This window comes from Chamaea fasciata, unplaced genomic scaffold (assembly GCF_029207755.1).
Source record: "Chamaea fasciata isolate MVZ Bird 193981 ecotype frontalis unplaced genomic scaffold, bChaFas1.0.hap1 SCAF_1, whole genome shotgun sequence".
NCBI lineage: Eukaryota > Metazoa > Chordata > Aves > Passeriformes > Sylviidae > Chamaea > Chamaea fasciata.
The window spans coordinates 73,386,560-73,411,693 of NW_027094086.1; the positions used below are offsets into that span (position 1 = coordinate 73,386,560).

The 25,134-nt window shown below is 38.2% G+C and overlaps 1 protein-coding gene across 4 annotated transcripts in view; it reads right to left on the bottom strand.

Moving 5' to 3' along the window:
* CTNND2 (catenin delta 2) overlaps positions 1 to 25,134 on the bottom strand; it is a 640,488-nt gene that overhangs the window by 607,749 nt on the left and 7,605 nt on the right. The window contains exon 1 of one of the 4 annotated variants that reach the window (XM_066186194.1): positions 17,454 to 17,499. The exons of the other annotated variants lie outside the window; for them this stretch is intronic. Coding sequence (XP_066042291.1) covers positions 17,454 to 17,484 — 31 coding nt within the window. The 5' untranslated portion in view covers positions 17,485 to 17,499. Of the gene's footprint in view, positions 1 to 17,453; positions 17,500 to 25,134 lie in introns of those variants that run through there. 4 annotated transcript variants of the gene reach the window in all.

The following is a 25,134-nucleotide window of genomic DNA, read 5'->3' on the forward strand; positions in this document are numbered from 1 at the left end:
AGAGACTTCCACAACCCCATGCACACAGATCTGGCTCCCACTGCATTCACTGCTTGAAGTCTACCTACTGCACATTAGGGGAGTAGAGGCCCAAATGCAGGACAGCGCATTATACTGGAAGAAGCAGCAGCTTTATATTAAAAGTTTTATCACCATCAGCAAATTTACACTTCCTCGCTATGTATGTATTTTGGCTTGCTTGTTTCTTTTCCAAGCATTCCTTGATATAATTCAGAATCAGCCTTCCAGCTGAACTGGTTTCTCATGCAGCTATAACTGATGCATTTATTCATTAGCTTTGGTAAAACCCCAGGCACAGTGACAGCATGAATAATATACAAAGTAAAGCCCAACATGCTCAAGAAATACCATAGTTTATTACAGAAAGCAAATCAAATAGGGATGGGGAAGTAGGGTATCTCCCTCCCTTTCACTTTTTAAGAAACACGGACAATCTACAATCTTGATAGGCAAGATAAGCAAGTTCTTTATTTTTCCCTAGATGTGTGCATTTTGGAACATAAATGAGCTGAAATACGTATGGCATGTTCTATTCAAACACTCCCATAAAACTGCATAATTTCTATTAGCTTAAATTTAGAGAAATAAACTACTTGAATTTTAGTTCTGAAGTTTATTCATTCTCTGTGATCTCCAATAATTTTGCTCGTAACTCATACCGAGGAAAGGAGGTCACACAAACCTTGTCAAAATATAATTGGAAGCAATAGTCTGAATTCATTACTGCTATAAACTTTTAATTTAATCCTCCAATACAACATAAGCAGTAAGAAGCATTCTTATCAAGCTGAAACACCTCTAAAACTTTCAGCCAAATATCCTCCCTGCATAGTGGGGCTTGTTCTCTACAATAAATAAAAAGAATCTTCACCCATACAACCTCCTCTACCCTCTCCTTTACCTCATGCAGAACAGTTTATCTAGTATTTTTCAGCAAAGTTCAGGTTGTATAGTCATTACAGCAGTATGAATTTGGTGAGTTTAGCAGGGCCTTCAGGGTGGGAGGAGAACTTTCTAGTGTGCTACCATTTAACTCTCATTTAAGGGGGAGAAATGAAGCTGCCAGGCTGTTTCATCTTCTCACTAATGCCTCAATAAAATTAAAGATACACTTAATATAAAGACTAATGTCTTAATAAAATTAAAATAGACACAATCATTTACTAAAAGCTAAAACCATGTACAGAAGGTTCTGTAAAGCTATAAAGAAACACAGAGGGTTCCTTCCTTTTTTTTATTAATAAAGAGAAAGAAAACATTTTTTACACAGATCATGTAATATACCAGATAATTCACAGGATCTCCTATTTGCCTTGGGACTTATGTTCATTGTAAAATTACCCTTAAATAAATATTACACCATGATTTTTGCTGTTTATGTGGTGGTATTCCTTTAGTCAGCACTGTGTAAAGTTCAATTTAAAAAGTGCACAGCAGGGTTAAGTACATAGCACGAAAAGAATCTTGATGACCCCCATACCATAGTGTTTCACAGGTTCCCACTGGACATTGAAATCACTGACAAATAAGCATTACATTTTTCTGAAGTTCACAATGGGAACAGAAGAAAATCAATGTACATAATAGGTGATGAAGCCAGTTATTGAACCAGTCATTTCAAACAATATTTTAGTGGTTTTATGCTAGTTTTTAAATATCTGAACATTGTATGATCATCTCAATATGCAGTTTTTTCCTCCATAATCTATTATGTAGGGGTTTTTTTGATTTTTAAAAAAACATTTGCAGAGTAAATAGCAACACCCACGATTAAATTGAATTGCCTGAGATCATTAGGCAGGATATACACTGTTATTCCTCATTAGCTCTCTCTTTGATTAAATAACAATGTAAGTTATTTACAGATGCTAAAAATCATCAGCAGAAACTCTTTACTAACTAAAAAATGGCACCATAAAAATAAGTGTACAATTGAAAACAGAAGAAAGAGAGAAAGACACAGAACATTAGAGAAACTGGAAAGAATGCAGTAAAGAAAAAGAAATAATTAAAAGAACCCCAACACAAAAACAAAAAACCCACACCATACTACTAAAACATCCAGTAGGAACAAAATTAAATATGTAAATTTACTTTAAAAAGTTTTATCCTTACTTAGCCTCATAACATCGTGTCTGAGCTAATCCAGTGCTCAGACATTTAGTAATGACCTACCAGGCATTACTATCCCATCCTGAAGGTCCTTATGACAAACTGTATTTCTTCCAGGACTGTAAAATGGAAAAATCTTCCCTAAATCAAATGGGTCTATGCAGTTTTCTGCCATGACAGCTATGCCGAGCCACAACGGCTGTCCCTGCCAGAGCACACTTGAACAAAAGTTACTCACAGTCCTCCTCTAATATTCCTGTCTCCCACCCATCACTTTTTTAACCAAGGAAGTGTCTTTCCCCCTGGTAAAACCTGATGTTTCTTCATGTAAAAATCATTTAGACTTCTCTGGGGACCTTCTGAGAGGAGAAGGTCCAGGGAGCTGTATGTCAAAACCTCTTGTCACTCAGAGCTACACGGTCAGAGCAGGCACTTTCATTCAACTCCACGTGTTTTCCTCACTGCCTTCATCCCACATGCACAAACAGCTAGGCAAATGCTCCTGGATTCATTCCAGGTACAAGCATGCTCACAGCACATCATGTCTACCTCGGGGGTGCCAGAATTGCAGGGATACATACAGAAACCACTTCCACCATCAGCAAGCAAAATGAACCTGGGATCCTCCAGCAAGCAAAATGCTTTAGTCTCATAGCTGTGTACTGCCTGCAGTGGAACAGGACATGGAAGTGGAAAGCTGGACACAGAAGCAAGAGTACTTCCAAAACCTGGCAGAGTCTAGTATAACAGATGGGTGATTCATAGATAAGACCACCAGCTCAGAGAAAAATTCATTTCATCAGGTCTGTAGAGAGCCCATACCACTAGAACCTAGTGCAAGAGGATGACAACAGGCACAATCTTTTCAGCTACAACACAGTATTATTTCCATAGAATGGTTCAGGTTGGAAAGAATGTTAAAGAGCATCCAATTCCAGCCTCCCCACCATGGGCAGAAATACCTTCCAATAGACCAGGTTGCTCAGAGCTCCATGTAACCTGGCCTTGAGTGCTTCCAGGCATGAAACAGCCACGATTTCTTTCAGCAATCTGTTCCAGTGCCACACCACCCTCATTGTAAAGAATTTCCTCCATAATATCTAACCTAAACCTACCCTCTTTCAATTTAAAGACATAATTCCTTGTTCTGTCACTACAGGACCTTAGAAAAAGTCCCCCTCCAGCTCTCTTGTAGACCCCCATTATTATGGAACGCTCTGATAGTATCTGCCTGGAGCCTTCTTTTCTTCCAGGCAGAAGAACCCAAATTCTTTCAGCTTGTCTTCATAGAAGAGGTACTCCATCTCTCTGATCTTTGTGGTCTTCCTTTGGACTTGTTCCAACAGGTCGATGTCCTTCTTATATTGGGGGCCCCAGAGCTGGCTGCAGCACTGCAGGTGGGATCTCACCAGAGCAGAGCAGAGGGGCAGAATCCCCTTCCTGGCCCTGCTGCCCACACTGCTTTGGATGCAGCCCAGGACATGTTTGGCTTTCTGGACTCTGAGTGTACATGGTTGGGTCATGTCAGGTTTAGTCCCCCAACACCACCAAGTCCTTCTCCACAGGGCTGCTCTCAATCCAGCCCATATTTGTGCTTAGGGTTGTCCCCACCCAGGTGAATTTTGTTTGCAATACTTAAAAATTACAAAGAATCTTTATACACCAACTGTATACATCCTCCAACATGACCTAAAAAACCGTATCACTGATATGAAGACACCTTTCACACTCAAAGTGAGATAGAGCTCAGCCAACAGGTTCAGCAGAGCTAGTACTTCACATCAGTCCTTGTAAAGCCTTAAAAAATATTAGCAAGTTAGGATCCATATGATCCATACACTTTCTGCTGAACATATGAAAAGGGCATATTTCACAGCTACAGCAGAAACCCAAGCTCCTCACATCAGCAAAAAAGCCAAGGAAAACACAGAAATGCAGAGCTGGCCTTAGCTGGAGTCAGCAAGCAAAGATGCCTGGTTGCATTGATGGATCATGTAATAGGCTTGATGCTTTGATGAATATTCACCCTTACAGACCTTTTCTTCACCTTCTCAGAGAGTTTCCAAAAATACCATAGGAAGTTATTTGCAGCACAGTGTCTCTCCTTGGCCAAAGTTTTCTAAAACACTAAAGCCGAATATAATTTTTGGAGTGGGGGAATATCTAGATATTGGTGAAATATCACATTGAAGAGAGAAGCACAGAGTAGAACAATGTTTCAATAGGATTTTTTCACCACATTAAAATTCATCAGATATATAAAATGCAATGTCTCTGCAATTTAAACAAAATGTTTAATTTAACTTAAATTTTCTATTTTATCAAAATTTCAGCAACTCCACATCTCAAAAGTTTGCCCCTAATACAAATTTCATTCCTTCTCAGCACTTATGATACTTAAGCTTACTAAAACATAACAAGTTAATATGTGGTAAAGATCATTTCAATTTACAAAAGGTTGAAGGTTGCGAATAAGTGAATTTATTTAAAGGTATACTTGAAAATTTACATTGACATTTGAACATGAGTTTATTCTGTGCACACCAAAATAGCTTGGCTCTTTTACCTAGACACCTGAGAAACCACACACTTGTAAATAACAGCAAGCAGATGGAGTAATTTCTATTTTCCCAAAATTAGCTGCACAAGCTTATTAAAGCTCTGTAGTAAATGTGTAACTTCATGTTCTTCCTCAGACTTCAAGATAAATATGACATTAAATGAAAGGACACATTTTAATGTAACATTTAGGAACTAATTTTGACTAATTTTAACTGACTTCTGAACAGTGTCTGAACTGGATGCAAATGACAAATAGTTGGCGTTTATCTGCAAGTGTTGTTCCTGCATCACAGATATACTCATCTGAGCCTGAAAAAACACACTCTGTCTCTTCACAGAGTGGAAGCAGCTGCAGTGACAACTCGTTTTTGGCAACTTTAGTCCCTATCTACTTGTAGATAGCAGAAGCAGTCTCAATCACATATTAAAACTAATTAACAAACCCACTAAACTACACCATAGCAAATACAGATGCCAGCTTCATCAGCAAGAGCAAATATCTTACTCTTACACTGCATTTCCACAGCAATTTTGAAGGAATTTTATGGCAGTGGTTAGCAGGCCTGTCCATCTCAGATCCTCACTTGCATCTCTCATCCCATCTTTTTCAATTCATTGCAAAGGCAGGTAATCTGGACTGTGTGCATCAGAAAACTGTATTAAAATAAAACAAAACGAAATTAATTATAGCAGGAGCATTAAAATCCTGCAGATGTCACAAAATTGAAAATAAGATTCCATCTTTGTGCAGTGCTGCACAAGGGAGATTTCTGCATTTTCTTCTAAACTTCATGCTAGGCAGGAGAATTTCCTTTGTTCATTACAAGAGAGGATACTGTGACTGAGACCCCACAACAGGAGCAGAAGAGTGAAGCATTAGCAGCATTAGCAGTACATTGCAGGCCACGGTGCAAAACACATCCTTTTCATGTGACTTGCTTGCCTCAGTAGCGGAGGGACTTGAGAAGAACAGGGTTGAACAGATTCTGCTTTGTGAGGAATAAAAAATTAAAATCTTGTTTTAGTGAGTCTGAAACTGATTACATCTTGAAATACCCTAAAACAATGATTTTTGGTCAATCAGCTCAGAATGCTTCAAAAGCACGTTAAAAATGAGGCAACTACTGTACAGTGAGACATCCTCGAAAATCCTCCTCAGACTTTTTCTTTTGTACCTTTCCTCCCACTGAGAAGGGAAATATCCTGCAAGAAAAAGCCAAGAGGTCAGGACATGAATGCAACAAGTCCAGAAACCTTAGAGTGTGATAATCTGGAAAAGAAAGACCTTTTCTAAACCACCTGCAGCAGTTCTGAGGATCCATACAGAGAACAGCCGAGAAGCAAATGCTGCTACAAAGAGAGGACAAAGGCAGCCCCCATTCTCAGGAGTGGACTTGAGAAGGACCACAAGTTTTCCTTTCCCATGGACCAGCAACAGCACATATACCCTCACTGCTTAAAAAGAAGAAACATCCTTCAGGATGTTTAAATTAAACTAATGTGGCTCAGATGCAAGAGGAGCTTTTGCTTGACTCAAGTCCTACTCTATCTGGGATTACCACTAGCGTCACAACCCTAAACCCTGTTATCCTGGTAGGAATCAGACAAAACACTTACACAGATAAGGCTACACAGCAAAAAAAGGTTCTTAAATTTATATTTTATATGCTAATTATCAAGGGGTAAAGCCTTCAAAAGCAAGCCAAGTAGGGTGGAAGTTTCCTGTTTCAAATTATTCCGTAATAATAATAATAATGATAATTATAATAGTAAGAATGAGAAGTCCTACTACAGGATATAATAGTAAACCTAAACTTCATAATGCAAAGTGCTGTAATGCTGTCCCAAGCCAGCAGACGGAAAGCTGAATTAATCTGCGCCGTTACACATGGGCTTGTTAAACCACAGCAGTGAAAACAAAAAGACCGTGTTATTATCGCTCAGCACTGCCACTGAGAGCCCGGTGGGGAGCCACGACACCTCACATGAACCACGCTTATTTCACAGCGCTGCTGTTGGCAAGACCCTGTGAAGAGCATCTGAAACAAGTGGTGCAGTTATTCATGAGCTAAATGGATGCCAGAAACAACACGAAGAGGATAAAGGGATAGCGAGAGAAATTTGCACCTCTCTTTTCGTCTGGCAGAACCAGTAGGTGGAAGAGACAGATCTGTTTCTCTCAATCCTGATGTCTGCATTGGCACGGAGGTTTTGGCCAAACCAGGAAACAGCTTCGGCTCTCACATCCAGTCTAAAACTGGGCTTGAAAACACTCTCAGTGCCAGAAGAGAAAGAAGGAAGCTGAGGACTTTTCCTACACCTCTATGGATCAATGCATGTATCCTCTAACTGATGAAAAACAACCAGCATAAACTGGAGCAAAGTCATTATACAGGATATATCCTTGCAGCAGGCACTGACTGGAGAGACTTTCTGCAAGGATGACCTAGACAGATATTAAACTAGCAGGTGTCACATACATCTGGGAGACAGACAAAGCACTATTAATCTCAAAGAAAAATAATGCAGCATGATAACATGACATCTGGTCATGCACAATAAACACACTGTAAAACATTTATTCCTCCCTACTTGCCATGTAAGCAATGATTCTTTTAATTATCCACACCGAATCCAGGTTAAGAAAATGGCAATGAAAACCTTTTAAACATCTGGAAAATGCTTACATATATATTTTATACTTAGTAAAAGGATGTTAGTGCTTGTGGACCTGATTCTGTCCATGTTTATCAAGTTTCCCTCTTGAAGTCAATGGCTATCTGTGAAGAGGAGAAAGCACATTTTTTTAAGCAGGATTCTAAAAGTGAAAATAAAGTTCTACCAATGTCGTTTCAAATCATGTTTGAATCTGGCTTTGTTCTTTTGTTCTTCACTTAAGCATTTCTGTACCCTTTTGGTGAGTTACTTGCCTGTTTTTAATACATTCAAAAAAGAGATGGTCTTAAAATATCTTAAAAAATAAAAAATCACAAGATTCAATGACACTTTCTAACTGTACCGAGCAAGTGCCAATGTAGAATTAAGCATGTTTGGTTACTAAGAACATACACATTAACTGTTCTGAGGACATAAGCAGTTTTTCCTAAAGTAAGAAAAAAAAAAAAAAATCAACGCCACCAAAACCAAACCAAACAAGTCCACACAAAAAACACCCCAATGCTCCCACCCTAATAAAGTTAAAATGCCTTTCTGAACTAGTCTGAACTCCACTAATAGCTAAATATATTATATTAATGGGTGTTTATTTAGAACTAACAATTGGGTTCTTTAAACAGCCTTGAAAAGAATTCAAATTGTTTTTCACAGTGTACAATGTTCTCCTTGCCGAATTCTCTACTGTATGTCCAAAAGCCGACAAAATCTTGCTTAATGTGTTCTGTAAGTCAATATACTTCACCAGTTTCAGGAACAAAAAAAGTCATACTCTCACATTGTTACACACACCATTTCACTCTGAAGTAAAGCTGGTACTATCATAGTAGCTTCTAATCACTAAGTCCACTACCTCTTCTGTTAAAAACTGAGTGAAATGTAATTGATTTACCATAAGGCAGGGTACAGAAAGCAAACTGTCAGCAAACTGGACTGAATCTTGTCCTGATTACTTCACCTTGGGGATGTTTCAAGACCCATTACATAATACTCTTTTATTTCACCTGACATCGCAATTGCTCTTCCAAGCATGATTTATATAAATCAAGAAAGCATCTTGAGTTCTCCTTTCTGAAAGCCTTATCTTCAACACAGCAGTTCCATCCCCTGCTTCAGAGTGACAGTTCTAGGCCCAGATCATGGGGCAAAGTTGGTCCTTGCAGCGGTCCAAAGACTCAATTCATTCAGAACACAGAGCCCAACAGCAGAATAAAACCCCTGTATCTCTTGACAAAGCCCAAAGGAAAGGCTCAAGGAAAGCTATACACCATTTAATTGACTTCATGATTTATCCACTGCTTAAGAGAGCTTTGATGCTTTAGCCAAATCCCTCAGAGAATACTGTAAGAGGCAACAGAGAGAACAGGAGCTTGACTTTCGGACTAGCAGGTAGCTGCTCAAGGTCCACACGTAAACAGTGATTTTTATATCAGGCTACAAGACTTCCCCTCTGCCTTGAGGCACTGGGAGACATTATCGTAATTTCTTCCAAATTCTCTGAAACAAATACTAATACCAGGGGGGAAAAAAAATCTATTGTCTCAGGATTTTAAGAGGCCAACAGCCCAGCAATCCAAGTGAAGTGATTACAGGGCAGTGTTAGCATCCTCTGAAAAAAAAGGATCCTATGAAACAAAGATTGCTTGAGTAACAAGCTTGAGTAACCTAATACAACTGAAGGCAATGACTCATCTCTCCAGGCAAATAAGAAGCAGTCATGCACTGAAACATGGTTTGAAACATGGAAGAAGTAGTCCAGAGTGAAAACAGACTCAGAATTTCATTCTTGTGATAAATAGCCCAATATATTTTTAAAAACCCCAGGAGCAGTAGTAGTGCCTTTAAGCCAGGCTTCTAATTAGCCACACATAATTGAAATATGCAGCTGTTAAAACACTGAGGATAAAAATAAGCACAAGAATAATTTTCTACTTGCACGTGCAGTTCTCTCTCAGTTAGGAGATGCTCTATTTCTGAACTCCTAAGTTCACTAAAGATCTGTTACTACTATAACTGAGGGAAAACAGAATGAAGTCCCATTATCATCTGATCCATTTCAATTTGTAAGTGGAAATTATTTTTTTAAAAAGGGACAGTTTTCTTCATTGAACTCTTACAAGAATTACCTTGTTCTGAACTATGTATCATCATATAACAAATAATTTCTAAACCACTTGAAGATGCCTGGGTTACACTGGTCATTACTCTTCAGCAAAAACATCATCACAAATTGCCATTACATTTTGAGAGAAACCAGGATTTAAAAGACTAATGCATGTTGTCTTGGAATGAGCTGGACACAGGCACACACAGAGCCCATGTGTTTCCTTTATTTAGGAAGCAGTAAAATGCAACATGTTACAAAATTATGTTGTTTGACAGACTCCTCATTTTTTCATAATGGCTACTATAATTTCCCAATAAACTTTCCTAACCACTCTTTTACTAAATGCCCAGAAAAGTAACAGGTCTCACACTTTGCAGGCAACAAAATAATCTGTGCTAGATATAAATACTTGGAATTGAACAAGAAGGTAGATACAAAATATTACATATTAATCAGCCGTACCAAGAGGAGAAGGCCAGAATATACACTAGGATGCATGACAGGATATATGGCTTTAACAGTAGACTGATTTGACAGATATGCATGAGAAAGACAAAGTTATCACTTTCTGTTGCTAATAAATCTAGCTCTGGGAGTAAAAATTGATACAAGTTACCCTTAGTTATGTATCATTAAGAACAAAAAACAAGTGGTACACTAGACTGAAAGCTAAACTTGTAGGTGTCTACATTGTTAAAACAAAAAGCTACTCAGTAGTCAGCTGGATTTTATAAAGATTATCTGTAGTTTTTTTACTGCAGTCTTAGGAAGAGATCATTATTTCTTACATAACAGACTTGGAGAAGAACAAGCTAGAAATATCAATCCCTTTTTTCCCCTCTCTCTTTAAAACATAAACAAATGCTCTTTTGCTCTTCATAACATGGTTAAGGCATTTAAAATTAATAAAGTTCAACACACCTGAGAAGCCTAAATTAAATTTCAGAAGGGCCAGTCAGGTAAGAAGTCATAGCTGCAGGAGAAACATGCTTACTCTCAAATTGCAAACCCAAGCACCACCACACTTGAAGGGTGTTAGAAACTTGTGCCCTATACACATGGAAGAGTGTAAGCCTCATAACTCTAGTTCCTTATAATATTATTAAGAAAGTGAGTGGCACGTATCTTTTTAAGTATTTGGATATTCAGATACTGCCAAGTACCAAAATGCTCAGTAAGCCTGTCTTGATTGTAGTGTCAGGTTTAGGAATGAGTTCTGAAGTTACGACAGAGAAGGTGCCCAAAAGGCCAGCAGGACCAGGGCAGCGACTGACTCTCTGTACTCGGCCATGGTGAGGGCACACCTCTAATCTTGTGTTCAGTTTTGGGCCCTTCTCTGCAAGACAGGCATTGGGGGGTTGGAGTGTGTCCAGAGAAGGGCAATCAGGCTGGTGAAGGGTCTGGAGCACAGATCTGAGGAGGAGCAGCTGAAGGACTTGAGGTTGTGTAGCCTGGAGGAAAGGAGACTCAAGGGAGACCTTATCACTCTCTACAGCTGCCTGAAAGGAGGCTGGAGCCAGGTGGAGGTCAGCCTTTGCCCCAAGTAACAAAAAACAGGACAAGAGCAAATAGCCTCAAGCTGCACCAGAGGGTGTTTAGATTGGATATTAGGAAAAAAAAAAATCTTCACAGAAAAACTTGTCAAGCATCGGAACAGGCTGTGCAGGGAAATGGTGGAGTCACCACCCCTTTAGGTATTTAGAGATGTCTAAATGATGATGGTTGGACTCAATGATCTTAAAGGTCTTTTCCAATCTGAATGATTCTATGATTCTGTAACAGAAATGCACTATGCAGAGCAATCCTTCTGCAAAAATGCAAAGGTCCTTGTATTTCTTTCTGTACAGAAGGTTATAATTTTAAGGCTACCTCACCAAAGTAGTTTGTTTCAGAAAGTTATCATAAACATTTATTACAAAAAGAACCCCGCAGAATTTGGCTCTGTCTTTCTGCGTTTCTGTCATATTTGGTGACATCATACACCTGTGAACAACTTCACTCTGCAGCTTAGCAAACAACTTAGCAGAGACAAAACCAACTCCATCTTCTGCAAATTTTGTTACCAGTTAACACTTTTTTTCGTTTGCTTTCTGAAAAACCCACATTCATTATGCAGTAACTCAATTAGCCAAGATTTGGGACAGACATTTATGACCCTTACTGTTCTAAGACAATGTTCAAACCAAACAGACAAACAAAAGACCAACACAGAGAATCATCAAGACTACATCCAGTACCTTTAACTGTACATTAACAAGAATCCTATTGAAGCCAAAATCTCCCTTGTGCTTTGAGAAGCAGATAGAAGTAAAAACCTAAAAACAGTGAGAAAAGGCAATGAAATACTATCATTTGCCTTCTGGTGCTAGTTTTGTGGAATATTTCAACAGTAGGATGGAAACCTGATAGTTCATGAATTTCAGATGGAGAAAGAAGTAGGTTCTTAGAGCTGCACATGAGATTTTGTTCATGATTTTAATTTTTATAAGATTCTTACATTCCACTGTCATGAAATGAAAACAAATGAAACCAGGGTTTACTCTACCTATAAATATATGGTTCTCTTGGAATCATCCCTGAACCAATGGTAATAGAAGCAATAAAATCAAAAATGTAACCAATAGTGTTATGTTTGGTGATTTAAGTAGAAATAAATAAGCTTCAAGTGTTCTTTCAAAAAGAAGGACAGAATATGCAACCAGCACACTGAACACAAGTGAGCAACTGAGAACAACTTAAAGAATAATTTCTGAAGTGCATTAGCTCAGTAATGAATTCAGTAGTAAGGCCAGAATATACCAGCATTCGATACTCACAATAGAATAGTTTACCAATCATACTGTTTATGTATTTTAAATATATATATAGCATTCAAGAAATATATCCAGACAACTATAACTTGATGGTTTTATTTCCATGATGAACTACAACAAGCATTAAAAGTCTAAATTAATTTCTAAAATCAATTTGTTCATATTAGCTACCAACTCCAAATCTCATTGCTGTTATTTGCTACAAAATCAAAAAGCCATCCACCAGAAACCACTTTCCCCGGGAGGTACTAACAGTCTGCAATAATTTAAATCATCTGGCAAAGGAAAACAGCTTAAGCTTCTTTATCATCTTCTGCAGGTGTGCTTTCTAGATCATGATTCACTCCAGAAAGGCTCTTTCAATACACCTGCAGTGTCTCAGATGATTGCACTGAAGGGCAAGAATCCTTTGATTTTTAACCCAATAAACAGCATGTTATTTTGTTTGGGACAGACTCATCCCTCCTCCTTTTTTCTAATCCCTAAGTTTTGCTCTTTCCTAGAAATGACATCAGATATTCTCTGCACTTCCATGACTAGCTTCATAAATAAAACTTCTTGGTAAATCAAATTGATTTTGTCAATTGTGCCCATTAGCCTTGCCATTCTAACAAGTCAATATTTTACTGAGACAATCTTTAGCTTTAGCTAATCTTTTTACCGTGTTTTCTCAGCACTCTATTCAAAATGAGCATTCCCAGTTAAGAATAAATGCTACCCTTTTTTTTTTAAGAGAAGTTTTTTTCAGGCTCCTAAGTCTGCAATGTTCCTAAGGTCCTCTTTAGGCAGGTCATGTAATTGATTCACAATTCCTGTAGACTAAATATTGATCTTAAGCATGAACTGTAAATGTTGTTAATACATGCAGATTATTAAATTCCTTTGGAGATTATATCATTTGGGGAAAATCCCACTGGTTTTACTTATGAAAAGAGTTCCACGAATGTCAACAGAATTTTGAGAGTAATTGTGAACAAGATGATTGTATTGACCAAAATACAAAGATCTTCCATACCTTGAAGGTTGGGGGCACTGGTCTTAGGTCATATACAAATTCCCTAAACAATCGTATCTTATAGCAGATTTTTCCAAATTCCTACAGAACTCCTGAAAACATTCTTTCCCAGCTTTTAATCTGTGCTAATGGTTGCAACTTTGATATATCACTTTATGATTAAAGGCACATCATTACTGTTTATAACCTCTACAACTGTTGGAGTTGTGTGCAAGGCTGCTGTTGAGAAGAATTCCTAGGAATATTTCAACTTAAAATACATGAGCACATCCAGGTATTTTTGGCACACCTGTACAGAGAGAGACAAGAAACAAAGCACATTTCATGTCTCTTACAAGGGGCAGCAGGAGCAATTACAAGCCAGTTGCTTCTGACAGTGTCCTCATCACCCCTAGCTGCAGATGACTGGCAGTGATGCAGCTTGACACATTGTTCAGTTGGCAATACTTTGTCATGCACATGTTTAACTGCTAGAAAACAGTGTTTCTTAGGGAAAAACAAACAAACAAACAAACAACAAAAAACCAAAAAAACCCAAAACAAAACAAAACAAAAAACTGATCTAGTTATTCTTAAATAGTAGCTACATGACAAGAAGTCAATTAGAAGAAACTACTAAGAGAACCTGTTCCTGGAACTTCTACCCTGCACCAACCTCCACTACTGAACTCCTTCCCTACCTCCGAGTTCTGTTTCAGGGTTTTGGGGTGAGGGGGAGGTTAGGTTGGTTTTGGTTAGCTTTTGTTTCCCTTTAAAACGCAGGGTGTCCTTAAGGCTAGCTGGGCCTTTTTAAAACTTGACAATGGTGAAGGGCAAGATTAGAGTTTACTAAGGAATGGGAAAATCTACAATTTGTAGACATCTAGAGCCTACTGGAACAAGAAGCCTTGGTCAAATAAACAGTACTTCTCTTAGTGTATGCTCTGTGTGACAATAGAAACATGATGTATTATTCCCATTTGGAGAAATTATAAATAAAGATTAACGAAGTTTTTCTAAAAAAGGTTTCCAATGCCAGTTCTGTCAATCATATAATTAGTGCCTAGAATTAAAAAAAGCCTACAAAAAAAAAAAAAAAAAGATTATTATCACAGAGTAGAAAGACTTCAGAATCAAATTTAAAGGACCAAGGATTTTAAAGGTACCTGGATTACTGGGAGCAGGAAGAGCTTTCAGGGCACAATCAGTGACCTGCACTTTCCCACTTCTGACATTAGTAGTGTAGGACCCAACAGCTTCTTTAAGCAAAACCAGTTTTTGGCACCCTTGAGAGGTTTTGCTCCCACAGAGAAACAGTTCAGAAGATAGATACTTATCAAAAAATTTAGAAGAGCTTATGACCCAGAACTCAAGCCTTGAACCAGTGAAGCTTTTTGCAAAAAGGTTTATGCAAGAATGCAAAGCTAATACATCAGATCGGTTCTGGTTTAATTCTTTGTGATCAGATTGCTCATCTCAATTCCACCAGCCCAGAACTTTTGGGTTTGTGAGAACAACTAGAAAAACAGACGACAAGTAATACTCCCCTGTAAAAACATAGGGAATCACCACATAACTGTGTCTTTATAAAAATTATTGCTTTACTTAGTTTATGAGAAAATTAACCAACCCAGAAGAGAGTCAGAAAAATAACAGACCACCCATCCATGCAACACTGTGAAATAATATTCCAAGCCTCTACTGTCACACGGATATATTTTTATAAAGTGAAAGCTAAATTTTGTTCATGTTCTCTGAATAAAAGTAGAATTTATAATCCAATCTGCCACCATTTTTCCAGACACCTTCCCACAAAATCCTGTCCACACAAAATATGAAGGGAAATAAACTTTCTATTGCAAAGCTGCCTTCTGACTTTTTGACTAAGTTGGTATTAGGATGACATTTTCTATGCTATATAATGAGGAACTGCCTGTTCAGACCTCAGTAGATCATAGTCTTCAGGTCCAACACAAATATGATCAGGAATGAAGCATTAATTTCCTGCTATTATCATTCTGTATCTAAAAATAAAGGGCATTTCAAGCAGATTTACACAACTTCTTCAAAACAAAGCAGAAAGCATTATCTCATTTTAGATGCTTCATTATTAAAGAAAAAAATCCCGAAACATTCTGCAATCTGAATATTGAAGAAGCATTTCCCATCATCAATTATATCACAGAAATTCTGACTGTGATGTGTTTATTTTTAGAATTATTTGAAATTGCAAGTCATTATTCCAGAACTTTCCAACCACTGGTCTTTTGCTGCCAATATCTCTCCTTGATTTTTATAAGAAAGCAATAAAAAAACTGCCAGAACACACAGATTAGGGTGTCTAGGGTATCCCAGGAGTAGAAGAAAAAAGGAGGCATGCTATATCCTTGGCCCAGTTCTTTTCAACATGTTCGTTAAGGATCTGGATGCAGGACTCAAAGGAATATTAAATATGCTTGCTAATGACACTAAATGGCAAGGAGTTCTTGACTCCCTTGATGGCAGAGAAGCCCTGCAGAGAGACTTCAACAAATCAGAGGGCTGGGCAATCACCAACTGGATGAAGTTCAACAAGTAAATGTGAGGGGTTCTACACCTGGGATGGGGCAACCCTGGATGTATGGACAGACTGACTGGAAACAAGAATCTGGAGAGCAATGCTGTGGAAAGGGACCTGGGGGTCATGGTCAATGACAAATTGAATCTGAGTCAGCAGTGCCCTGGCAGCCAGGAGGGCAAACCCTGTCCTGGGAGGCATCAGGCACAGCATCACAGCCAGGCAAGGAAGGGGACTGTCCAGCTCTGCTCTGCTCTGCACTGGGGTGCACCTCCAGTGCTGGGGGCAGGTTTGGGTGACACAGTATAAGAAAGGCATTAAGCTGTAATAGAGTATCCAAAAGACAGCCACAAGGATGGTGAAGAGTCTGGAGAGGGAGCTGTAAGTGGAGCACCTGAAGCCACTTGGTCTGTTAGGCCTGGAGAAAAGGAGACTGAGGGGAGACCTCACTGTAGTTACAACTTCCTCAGGAGGGGAAGAAGAGGGACAGGTACTAACAATTTCACTCTCGTGACCAGTGAGAGGACTCAAGGAAATCCTTGACATGAATCCGAGTCAGGGGAGATTTAGGTCAGATATCAGAAGAAAGTTATTCACCCAGATGCTGGATGGGCACTGGAAAATGCTCCCCAGGAAAGTGGTCACAGCACCAAGCCAGTCTGAGTTCAAGGAGCATAAGGGAAACACTCTCAGGAACATGGTCTGATCCTTGCGGTGTCCTGTATGGGGCCAGGAGTTGAACTCGATGATCCTGATAGGCCCCTTCCAACACAGCATATCATTTTCTATGACTCTATACATATACTTCTCCAGTTCCAGTATCAGACCAATTTCAGACCTACTCAACACTTTATTCAAATTAGACTTCTGTATCAGTGACTGGTGAAATGAAATGAAGACCAATTGTTAATAAAAATTGTGCAGCATCTCCTTTAGAGAAAACAGTAATGAGACTCTTGAAAAATCCTGATGATGGCTCCTAAGGGATGCAGCTCTAGCTACTGTGAATTCTGAATTTCAGAAGACTAGCTCCTGAATGTAGAAGAGGCAGTCTCAGACAAGGCTGAATGGTGCTGCACAAGCACACTTAGTGCTGTCTTCTGGGCCATACTGGAAATAATGTAAAGCTCCTTTATATCCTGAAATATCTAAGTCTTCAGGCAGCATTAGGGTATTTCCTTTCCATCTGCCTATCAAGAAACAAGCAATGGTAACTAATGCAAGTGACAGCCTTGGGATGACCACCACACTTAATGAACAATCTGAAGACCACACACAGATTCTCATTTGTAGATAAACCAGTTGTTTACTGTGTTGAAGGCAAGCATCAATGGAAACACATGAGGCCCAGACCCAAGATTCTTCCATGGTCCTAAATAGCTTCCATTCCTGGTTTAAAGCCTTGTTCTTTTTTCAATATGAAGTAAGTTAAACTGATGCCACAGTTCATTAATATCTGAATTCCCTTGAAACAATGAAGGTGTCAATGCTTAAGTCAAAGAATGTGAATTATGAAATACAGCAGAACTGTGCACATTTGTCCAGACATGGCTTCACCAGTAATGCATAGAATGAAAAAGTCACTTCTTTCTGAAGCACAGGAAGTTGTTGTACCTTTTCTGCCATGAGAGCACACTGCTGCCATCCACCAGGAACTTTAGATCCTTCTCTGCAAAACCACTTTCCAGCCAGCTGGCCCCAGCATATAACTGGCACAAGAGGTTATTCCAACCCAGGTGCAAAACTTGGCATTTTGCCTTCATTTAACTTCACAAAGTTTCCTCCTTCTCTTTTCTCCAGCATGGTGACATGTTTCTGAACAGCAGCACAATCCTCTGGTATATCAGCCACTCCTCTGAGTTTTGTACCAGCTGCAAACTTGCTGAGTGCAGGTCAGTGTCCCATCACTGAGACCAGGAACAAAGATGTCCAACGATACAGGACACAACAGAAACTCTTGGGGTATACTGTTAGTGCCTGACCTCCAGCTGGATGTCATGCTGCTGACAACAATCTCTGGGCCCAGCAGATCTGACAGTTTTCAGCCCATGTCACTGTACATTTTCTTCTTCCATACTTTAAAAGATTGAGTGTGAATAGATTATGGGATGCTGTCAAAAGCATCCTGTAAAGTCAAGATAAATGACACTTGTTGCTCTTCCTTGATTCCCCATGGTCATCATATCTCATCATAGAAGGCCATCCAACTGGCAAAGTTTGTCCTCTCCTTCATAAATCAATTACGACTATTTCCAATCACCCTCCTGTCCTTCATATGTTTGGAAAGTGTTTCTGGGAGGATTTTCTCCATCACCTGTCCAAGGACTGAGGTGAGACTGACTTGCCTGTGGTTCTCCAGATCATCCTTCTAGGCAGCAGGGATGATGTCCACTTTCCTCCAGTCCTCAGGAACCTCCCATGATAGCCATGACCTTTCAAAGATAATTATTAGAGATTTTAAATCTGATACAATTAGAACATAAGTAGAATTTTTAAAGTAGATGATGGGCAGATGCCATGATAAAGAGGATCAGTATAAACTCCTCCACTCTTCAGTGAGCAAATATGGCAGAAACGCATGAGAAAGAGAGAGGTATCACTTTCTGCTGCTGGAAGAAACTATTGTCTAGAAGATAGTTCTGAAGACCAAATCAGCCGTTTATTAGCATTTAATCAGATATGTTGTTGCATCTGTAACAGAGTCCACACCAGAATAAAAGAAAGGCCGTAATGGAAGCATCCTGAGACAGCTTGATAGTCACAGACCAATAATGAGATGCCAAAGAATTTAATGTTACCACAGTCACGATGAGTGAGCTCAGGTTTTCCATCACTAACAGCAGTCTGTGCCCTGACTCGGGAAAACGCAATTTCCAAAAGCAGTATCCAAAACAAGGTAGCTAGTAGCGGAAAACACAGGAAATAAAGCCGAGAGCAAAGCTTATGAGAGGAGACAAAGTGATGTCAGGGAAAGATGCTGAACTATAGGACAGAGTATTGGAAGTAGAAAAAAAAGATTCGAAGTCTAACCATTCTCTGAGTACGTAAAAAATACCTATACTATGGATAAAGGAGGTAATGTACTCTGCTATATTCACACACATGGGTAAACAAACTTATCTCCAAGAAACTATGGGTTTTAAAATGAATATTCTCTTCAGATTATATCTGTAGGAAACACCGTTGTCATTCGTGCTGTAGTTACCCTTTTGAGGTGTAAGTGGTTTGTTAACTCCACAAGCCTTGTGATTGTAATCTGACAACCTAAAGGAACAATGGATAAGAAAAACAAAGACATGCTTTGAGCAGCTCCTAGAATAAAAATGTAAAAAACCATAAGGGGTAATTGCCTTATGCACATGCTTTTAGGATAGTGATATTTAGAATAATTAGAAGGCAGATGTTCTAAAATTCTCTGTGAATTTCAATAGACCATGCTATAAAGGCTGACTACAAGTACATAAATGGATAGAGTTGAGTAAATTAGATTTCTCCAATAAATTAAGTTAATTTTGCTCAGCAGACCTTCTTTAATTATTATTTTGACTGAAAGAGCAGCAGCTACAAAAGCTCTAACTGAAGTCTCATGGAATTTGTTAGGTTTAACACATTTTCTTTTTCAAATTAATATTGCATTAATTATGGTTTTGAGAATATTTTATATTGCTACCTGTAAATTATTCCAGAACAATAAACACAATCTATAGTATGTCCAAAAAGATTATATATTCTTGCCATCAAAGTCATTACCTATATTTGCTGAGATATTTTATTTTATTTAAAACTCACGAAGTGATAAAGGCAACTTTTACCTGATAAACCAACTACAAAGAAAAATCTATGGTGAAAATTCTATGGTTACCTTCTGATCCACTGAGCCAAAGCCTAGGATGCTCAGCCACCTTGGCCCCTTCCCCTTCTCTTTCCTTCTTGTTTCTTTAGTATTTTGTTTGTTCATTTCTGCTTACAAAATGAATGCCCAAAAATACTATATCAGAAAAGACCACTTGTGAGAAACCATCTTAAAAGTGCTGAGATATTTTCAGACAAATATTAGAATAGTATTATTGTTTTGTGAAAGTGAAAAAAAAATCTGAAATATTGTTCAAATATTTTAGGGCTTACATATGCTAGTTATTTTGCTGAATCAATCTCTATTTACCCCAACATCAACTTGACCTTTATTAAAAGAAGAAAACCTATAGATATAGGTAGTTCAAGCATTTGTCCCTCACCTTCCTGCTCTGAAATGGCTCCTTTTTGCTTGAAACAACAAAGGACTGAAAAGATTACTATTGGTACCACAGCAAGGCTTGAGCAGAAGTTGTCTGTCCATTTCTCTCTTAGTACATAATGAAACAATAGCAACTCTTGCCTGCAAATGAGTATAATGCCATTCCTTACACACCCTAAGTTAATACAATAAAGCAACAGTGTAGTAAGGGACCAGCAGCAGGGTGTTTGCTGATGCTTTCCAGGGCTTCATTATTCTTACCAAAGTAAGTTCTAGTTTTGTTCTTTAAAATTCTCACAGAGAAGGGAACTAGCACAGTTTACTTCTCCCCCCGCCTTGTTTACACCCCTCCAAATTACTCTCTTTTTACTTATTTTCATTTTCTTAAAGATTTTCTTTAAGAAAGCTCACTAATGACATTTTCTGTTTTGGAAAAAAGCCTCTTACATCACATAAAATATGTTGTTACTTGTTTAGGAAAAAAACAGCTGAAGTCAAACAAAAGTTAACTTTTATGCCACCCATGCACTGAGAGCAGTGTAAGCTTTTTGCTTAAGCAACATGGAAAGGGCTACATGCCCTAGGAGACAGAGCACATAAGCAACCAGGATCCTATTTTCGTGCTTGTTCCTGACCTATTTTCAGCCTCTCTTGACTTGTTTTCCCTTCAGCAGTCTTGCTAGATAGGTTTTTGAACTTTTCAGCACAAGGACCATCTGTGAGCATGTTTTGGACTGCACAGGTTCAACAGGGCTGTGATCTAAGTACGGTTGTCAAAACACTGATGTAATACAAAATAAAGAGCCACCACTATGTTTGATTGCTTAGATGATTCCAGTCTGTTCCTCCATCTGCATTCTTGCATATGGTCCCTCATACATGGTGCAGTTAATGAAGCTACAGCACGCAATTTTCTAAATGCGCCCCGGGAGGGAATTGGTTACACACCACTCTGCAGAGGCAGAGAGTGCTGGAGCACAGTCCAGACTCTGGTTCTCTTTGTTATTGCAGAGTCACAGACAGATTCAGGAGTCTTGAGCTCACTCTGTATTTCAACGTGGATAACACTGGGATATTTACAGCTAGCTTCAAGGTCCTGTTCTAATTTAGGGCTAAGGTCCAGTTCCATAACAAAACTAGCCTACTGAAATTCAGTATCAAAAAGAAGCAAATACACTTCCAGTCAAACACTGAGAAGTTTGGTTTCCTGTAGGCAGAACGGTAAGAAAGTTTGAAACAACAGCTGCAAACAAGCATACTGAAGGAGTCTCCTGAGACTTCCACTACGAGCTAGCCTGCATCTAGAAGTAGCATCTTTGGGCCCCTCGCAATATCTTTTTGCAACATGAAATCATTTCAGGGGTAAAGTAGTATCATAAGCTATAGATCTTATTAAAATAGTAAAAAAGTATCTAAAAAGGCAAGAACAGAATTCATAAGGCCACAGCAATTTCCATGATATTTTATTTAACCCACTAATGACTGTTTCAAGACAACCAAATGGAAAGTCTACTCAAAATAGGAAGCCTGCCTGGCAGAAATAAATAATAAAGAGATAGAAAGAATTGCTTTATATGCCTGTTACGTTTTGGGTAATATTTGAATGTCATATTTAGGTACTATTAAAAGCTCTGCATATTTCTTCAAACTTCAGAAGTTTTGGATTTATAAATGCTCAGACTTTTGATTGCAAGTCCCTTTTACTCTTCTGTTCTACACATGTATGAAAAATGTGAAGATTAAAACATTAGAAATTTTGTACCATGTTCTATAAATTCATTCAGCAAGGTAAGTCACCTTCTTGAAGGAGCTCTAGAATGATTCATGTGCAAAAAAGAAAAAGCTTTGTGCTGGCCTTCCTTTCTTCAATGGTTCCTGTGAAATGCAGATGCATAGCTGTGCCTCTGAAATACATTTTGTATCTAAAATCTGGTATTGTGAAATCAAACACAAGTCTCTAACCCTTTCCTTTCACAGACTATGGACAGAAGTGCAAGCTTTGGATACTGATAACACAATCAGAAATAATCATTCTTCTCCATGCTTCTTGAATACACATGTATTTATTTGTGGGACATTGTTATTCAAATAAAAGTTTTAAAATAGAAATGAGAGAGAATTTGAACTTCATGAATTTCCAGTCATGTTGTTAGGAAGTGTGGTAGCCACCGGAAACTCAGAGAAAGTTCTCTACTGGTTTTTAAAAGCAAAAAATGTTTGTTTTCTTACAGTGAAACAAGACTACAGTAGTTCAAAATAGTTACTGTACAACCAACTTAAGTAGATTGTATGAGAGACAGACATCCATCAGGTTCTGTATCAAGGTGCAGGAACAAACTTAAAGGTAGAAAAGTGGACATAGAAGTGGTAGAGGTTTTCAGTGCCTGTTCCCTTCAGACAGAAAATCAGCCTCAGAAGTTAGTGGTAGTGACAGCACCTCAGCTCACCTATATAATTCATCAAGAACCTTCCATATTGGAATGGTATGACTTGAGACATGTGTCCAGTTTTGGGAGAGGTAATGGAAGCAATATCACTGCAATAAATCTCCTACTACTGCCATGGAGTTTGAGGATGACTAAAATAATTTTATTTTTGTGTCCTATTCCCTTAAATGTACAACTTACTGTAGTTGATGTGAAAGAGTTAGAGACTCGCAATGTAATTCACAATCTAGGTTTTAGACACAGCATTTATTTCTGAAGCATAGCTATACATCTGCATTCAAGACTGTGTCACTTTTCCATTTTTCCCATTCCTACTGGTCAACTCATCTTTTTAATACCCACCATTCTCTTTTTTTGTTTAGCAAAAACATGAATGCATTGCATAGTGTATAGAAATTAGACACTCCTAAACAAAGCCATGTGACCAAAAAAAACCCTTATATTTGGCCATCTGCTAATACTATTTAGTTATTTAATCCAAAGTGGAACCAAAAGGCTACATTTAAGTAAAGATTTGTTAGAAAAGTATTTGAAAAACATGGATACTTGAATGTTATGATGAGAATATTAAGCCCTCCAAGAATCAGGAGTCCTTGCTTTGTGTTGCAGTATTTTACTGGAGGCATGCTAAATACCTTATAAAAAAAGTGAATTTAAAAACAGCAGAAGAGGAAGAATAAATTGCTTTATTCCCAAAAACAAGTATTTCCATAAACTCAAGTCACTTGTTTAAGGAGGTCTATACAACTTCCTAGACAGCAATTCCATTTGATGACAAACCTACTATACTATGAGGTAAACAAACCTTATACTTGCAGATCTATACTGTTCTACAGGTCAGGAAGAATCTTCCAGTAAGATAAGTTAGCTAAACAAACTAGTATTCTGATCTTTTCTTTCTCTTTCCCACTTTTCTAGCATTTTTATGCCCACCTGTAACTCATACATTGACCAAATAATACAAAAACTATTAACTACGACTGAGTTTACTTGTCCTGCCTGTCTTATGATAACAGTGTAATAACTGTAATTTTTCGGGCGGGAGGGGGAAAAAAAAACAAAGCAAAACCTCCACCAAACAAAAAGAGCTCAACCAACAAACCAACCAACCAAAAAACCGAACCAAAAACCACAAAACACAACAGAACCACTGAAAAAGCTCATACCAACTGTTTCATGACAAACATTATCTTGTGGAATTACTAAAGAATCAAGTGAAAGAAGGCTGAATAAATAGAAAAAAAAAATTACTAAGGGACACCTAGTAAAACACAGGGGTCCCATAGAATCAGTTGGATTTCTGTTACCAAATTCAACAAGAGTACAACTGGGTTTTGCCTGGGGGAGATTACAACATTACATTGCTTTTGAGATTAATATGCAAGTTATGTAACGTGCATGCAAGAGAGGAATTTTTACATTTGACAGAGGTGCAACTAATTCCACATGTGTTCATAGCACTAAAGTAGAATATATGCATGCATGCATTTCTTAAACATGTTCAAACTCTATTTTGTTTATCTGTGCAAGGTGTTCTGTTAGAACTGATAGCAATTCTTTTAGCATTTTAGTAAATAAAACAATCCCAAAAATATATTTCTAAAAGTGTTTGCTAGAAATCATCAGACTGGATCAGCTACCTGTGTTGAGAGATTAAATTAGCATCTCTCCTACTCATTGAAAACATGACAACATAGCAATTATGCCTTCCAGTCTGCTTCCCTGTCCCAAATTCCCTTCCAGCCTTTTTTTGGCCTGCTATAACCAGTATCTCAGATTTCCTTTTTTGCTTTGGACACTATGTACAGTAAAAACAAACAAAAAACCCCAAATGAAAACAAAACAAGCCCCAAAATGTAAAAGCAATTTATATTGCAGACTCTTTGGCTCCTTGACAAACTTCGTTGCTCCAAGTCTGTTCTGTCAATAGATCACCAACAATCTGTCATTTGGGGACCTGAAATATTTTCATCACCTCTGATCAAAAGCCAAGTAGTTCCTCCCTGGATATTTTTAGAGGGGTGACTGCTGAGAGTCTCAGGCAGAGTGATCCATCAGCAATGTCAGCCTGAGGACTCCAGTGGGCAGAACACAGCTGTGAAGGAAACCCTGCTCCCCCTCACTGGCCAGTTCTCCTCTGAGTAAGGAGATGTAAGGGCTTTACACACAAACAGGAAAATCAGGTTCTTTGAAGTGCCTTTGCTCAGCCGGCTTTTCAATGAAATGGCACCAGCACGTTTAGGAGGATAGAGATGCCAGGTCTCAAAAATCCAAGATGTCCCAAAATCCTAAGAGTAGGTCAAGTTTATGTTGCACTTAATTGTCATGGTCAGGTATAGCATATCCCTCAAATACTGGTGTTGCACTTGCTCACAAAAAAAAAAAAAAAAAAAAAAAAAAAAAAAAAAAAAAAAAAAAAAAAATTGAGTACATAATTTTTTTTCTGGAAATCAAATGAATTACTTCATGTATCTGTGTAAAGTTTTAACCACTCAAAGCTAAACTGAAGGCATAGAACATGATCACAATCTGGACTTTTGTTTTTATCACACAAAAATAGATGTCTCCTCTGCTGAGTTCATATACTGTTATTCTGATACACATGAAATAAAAG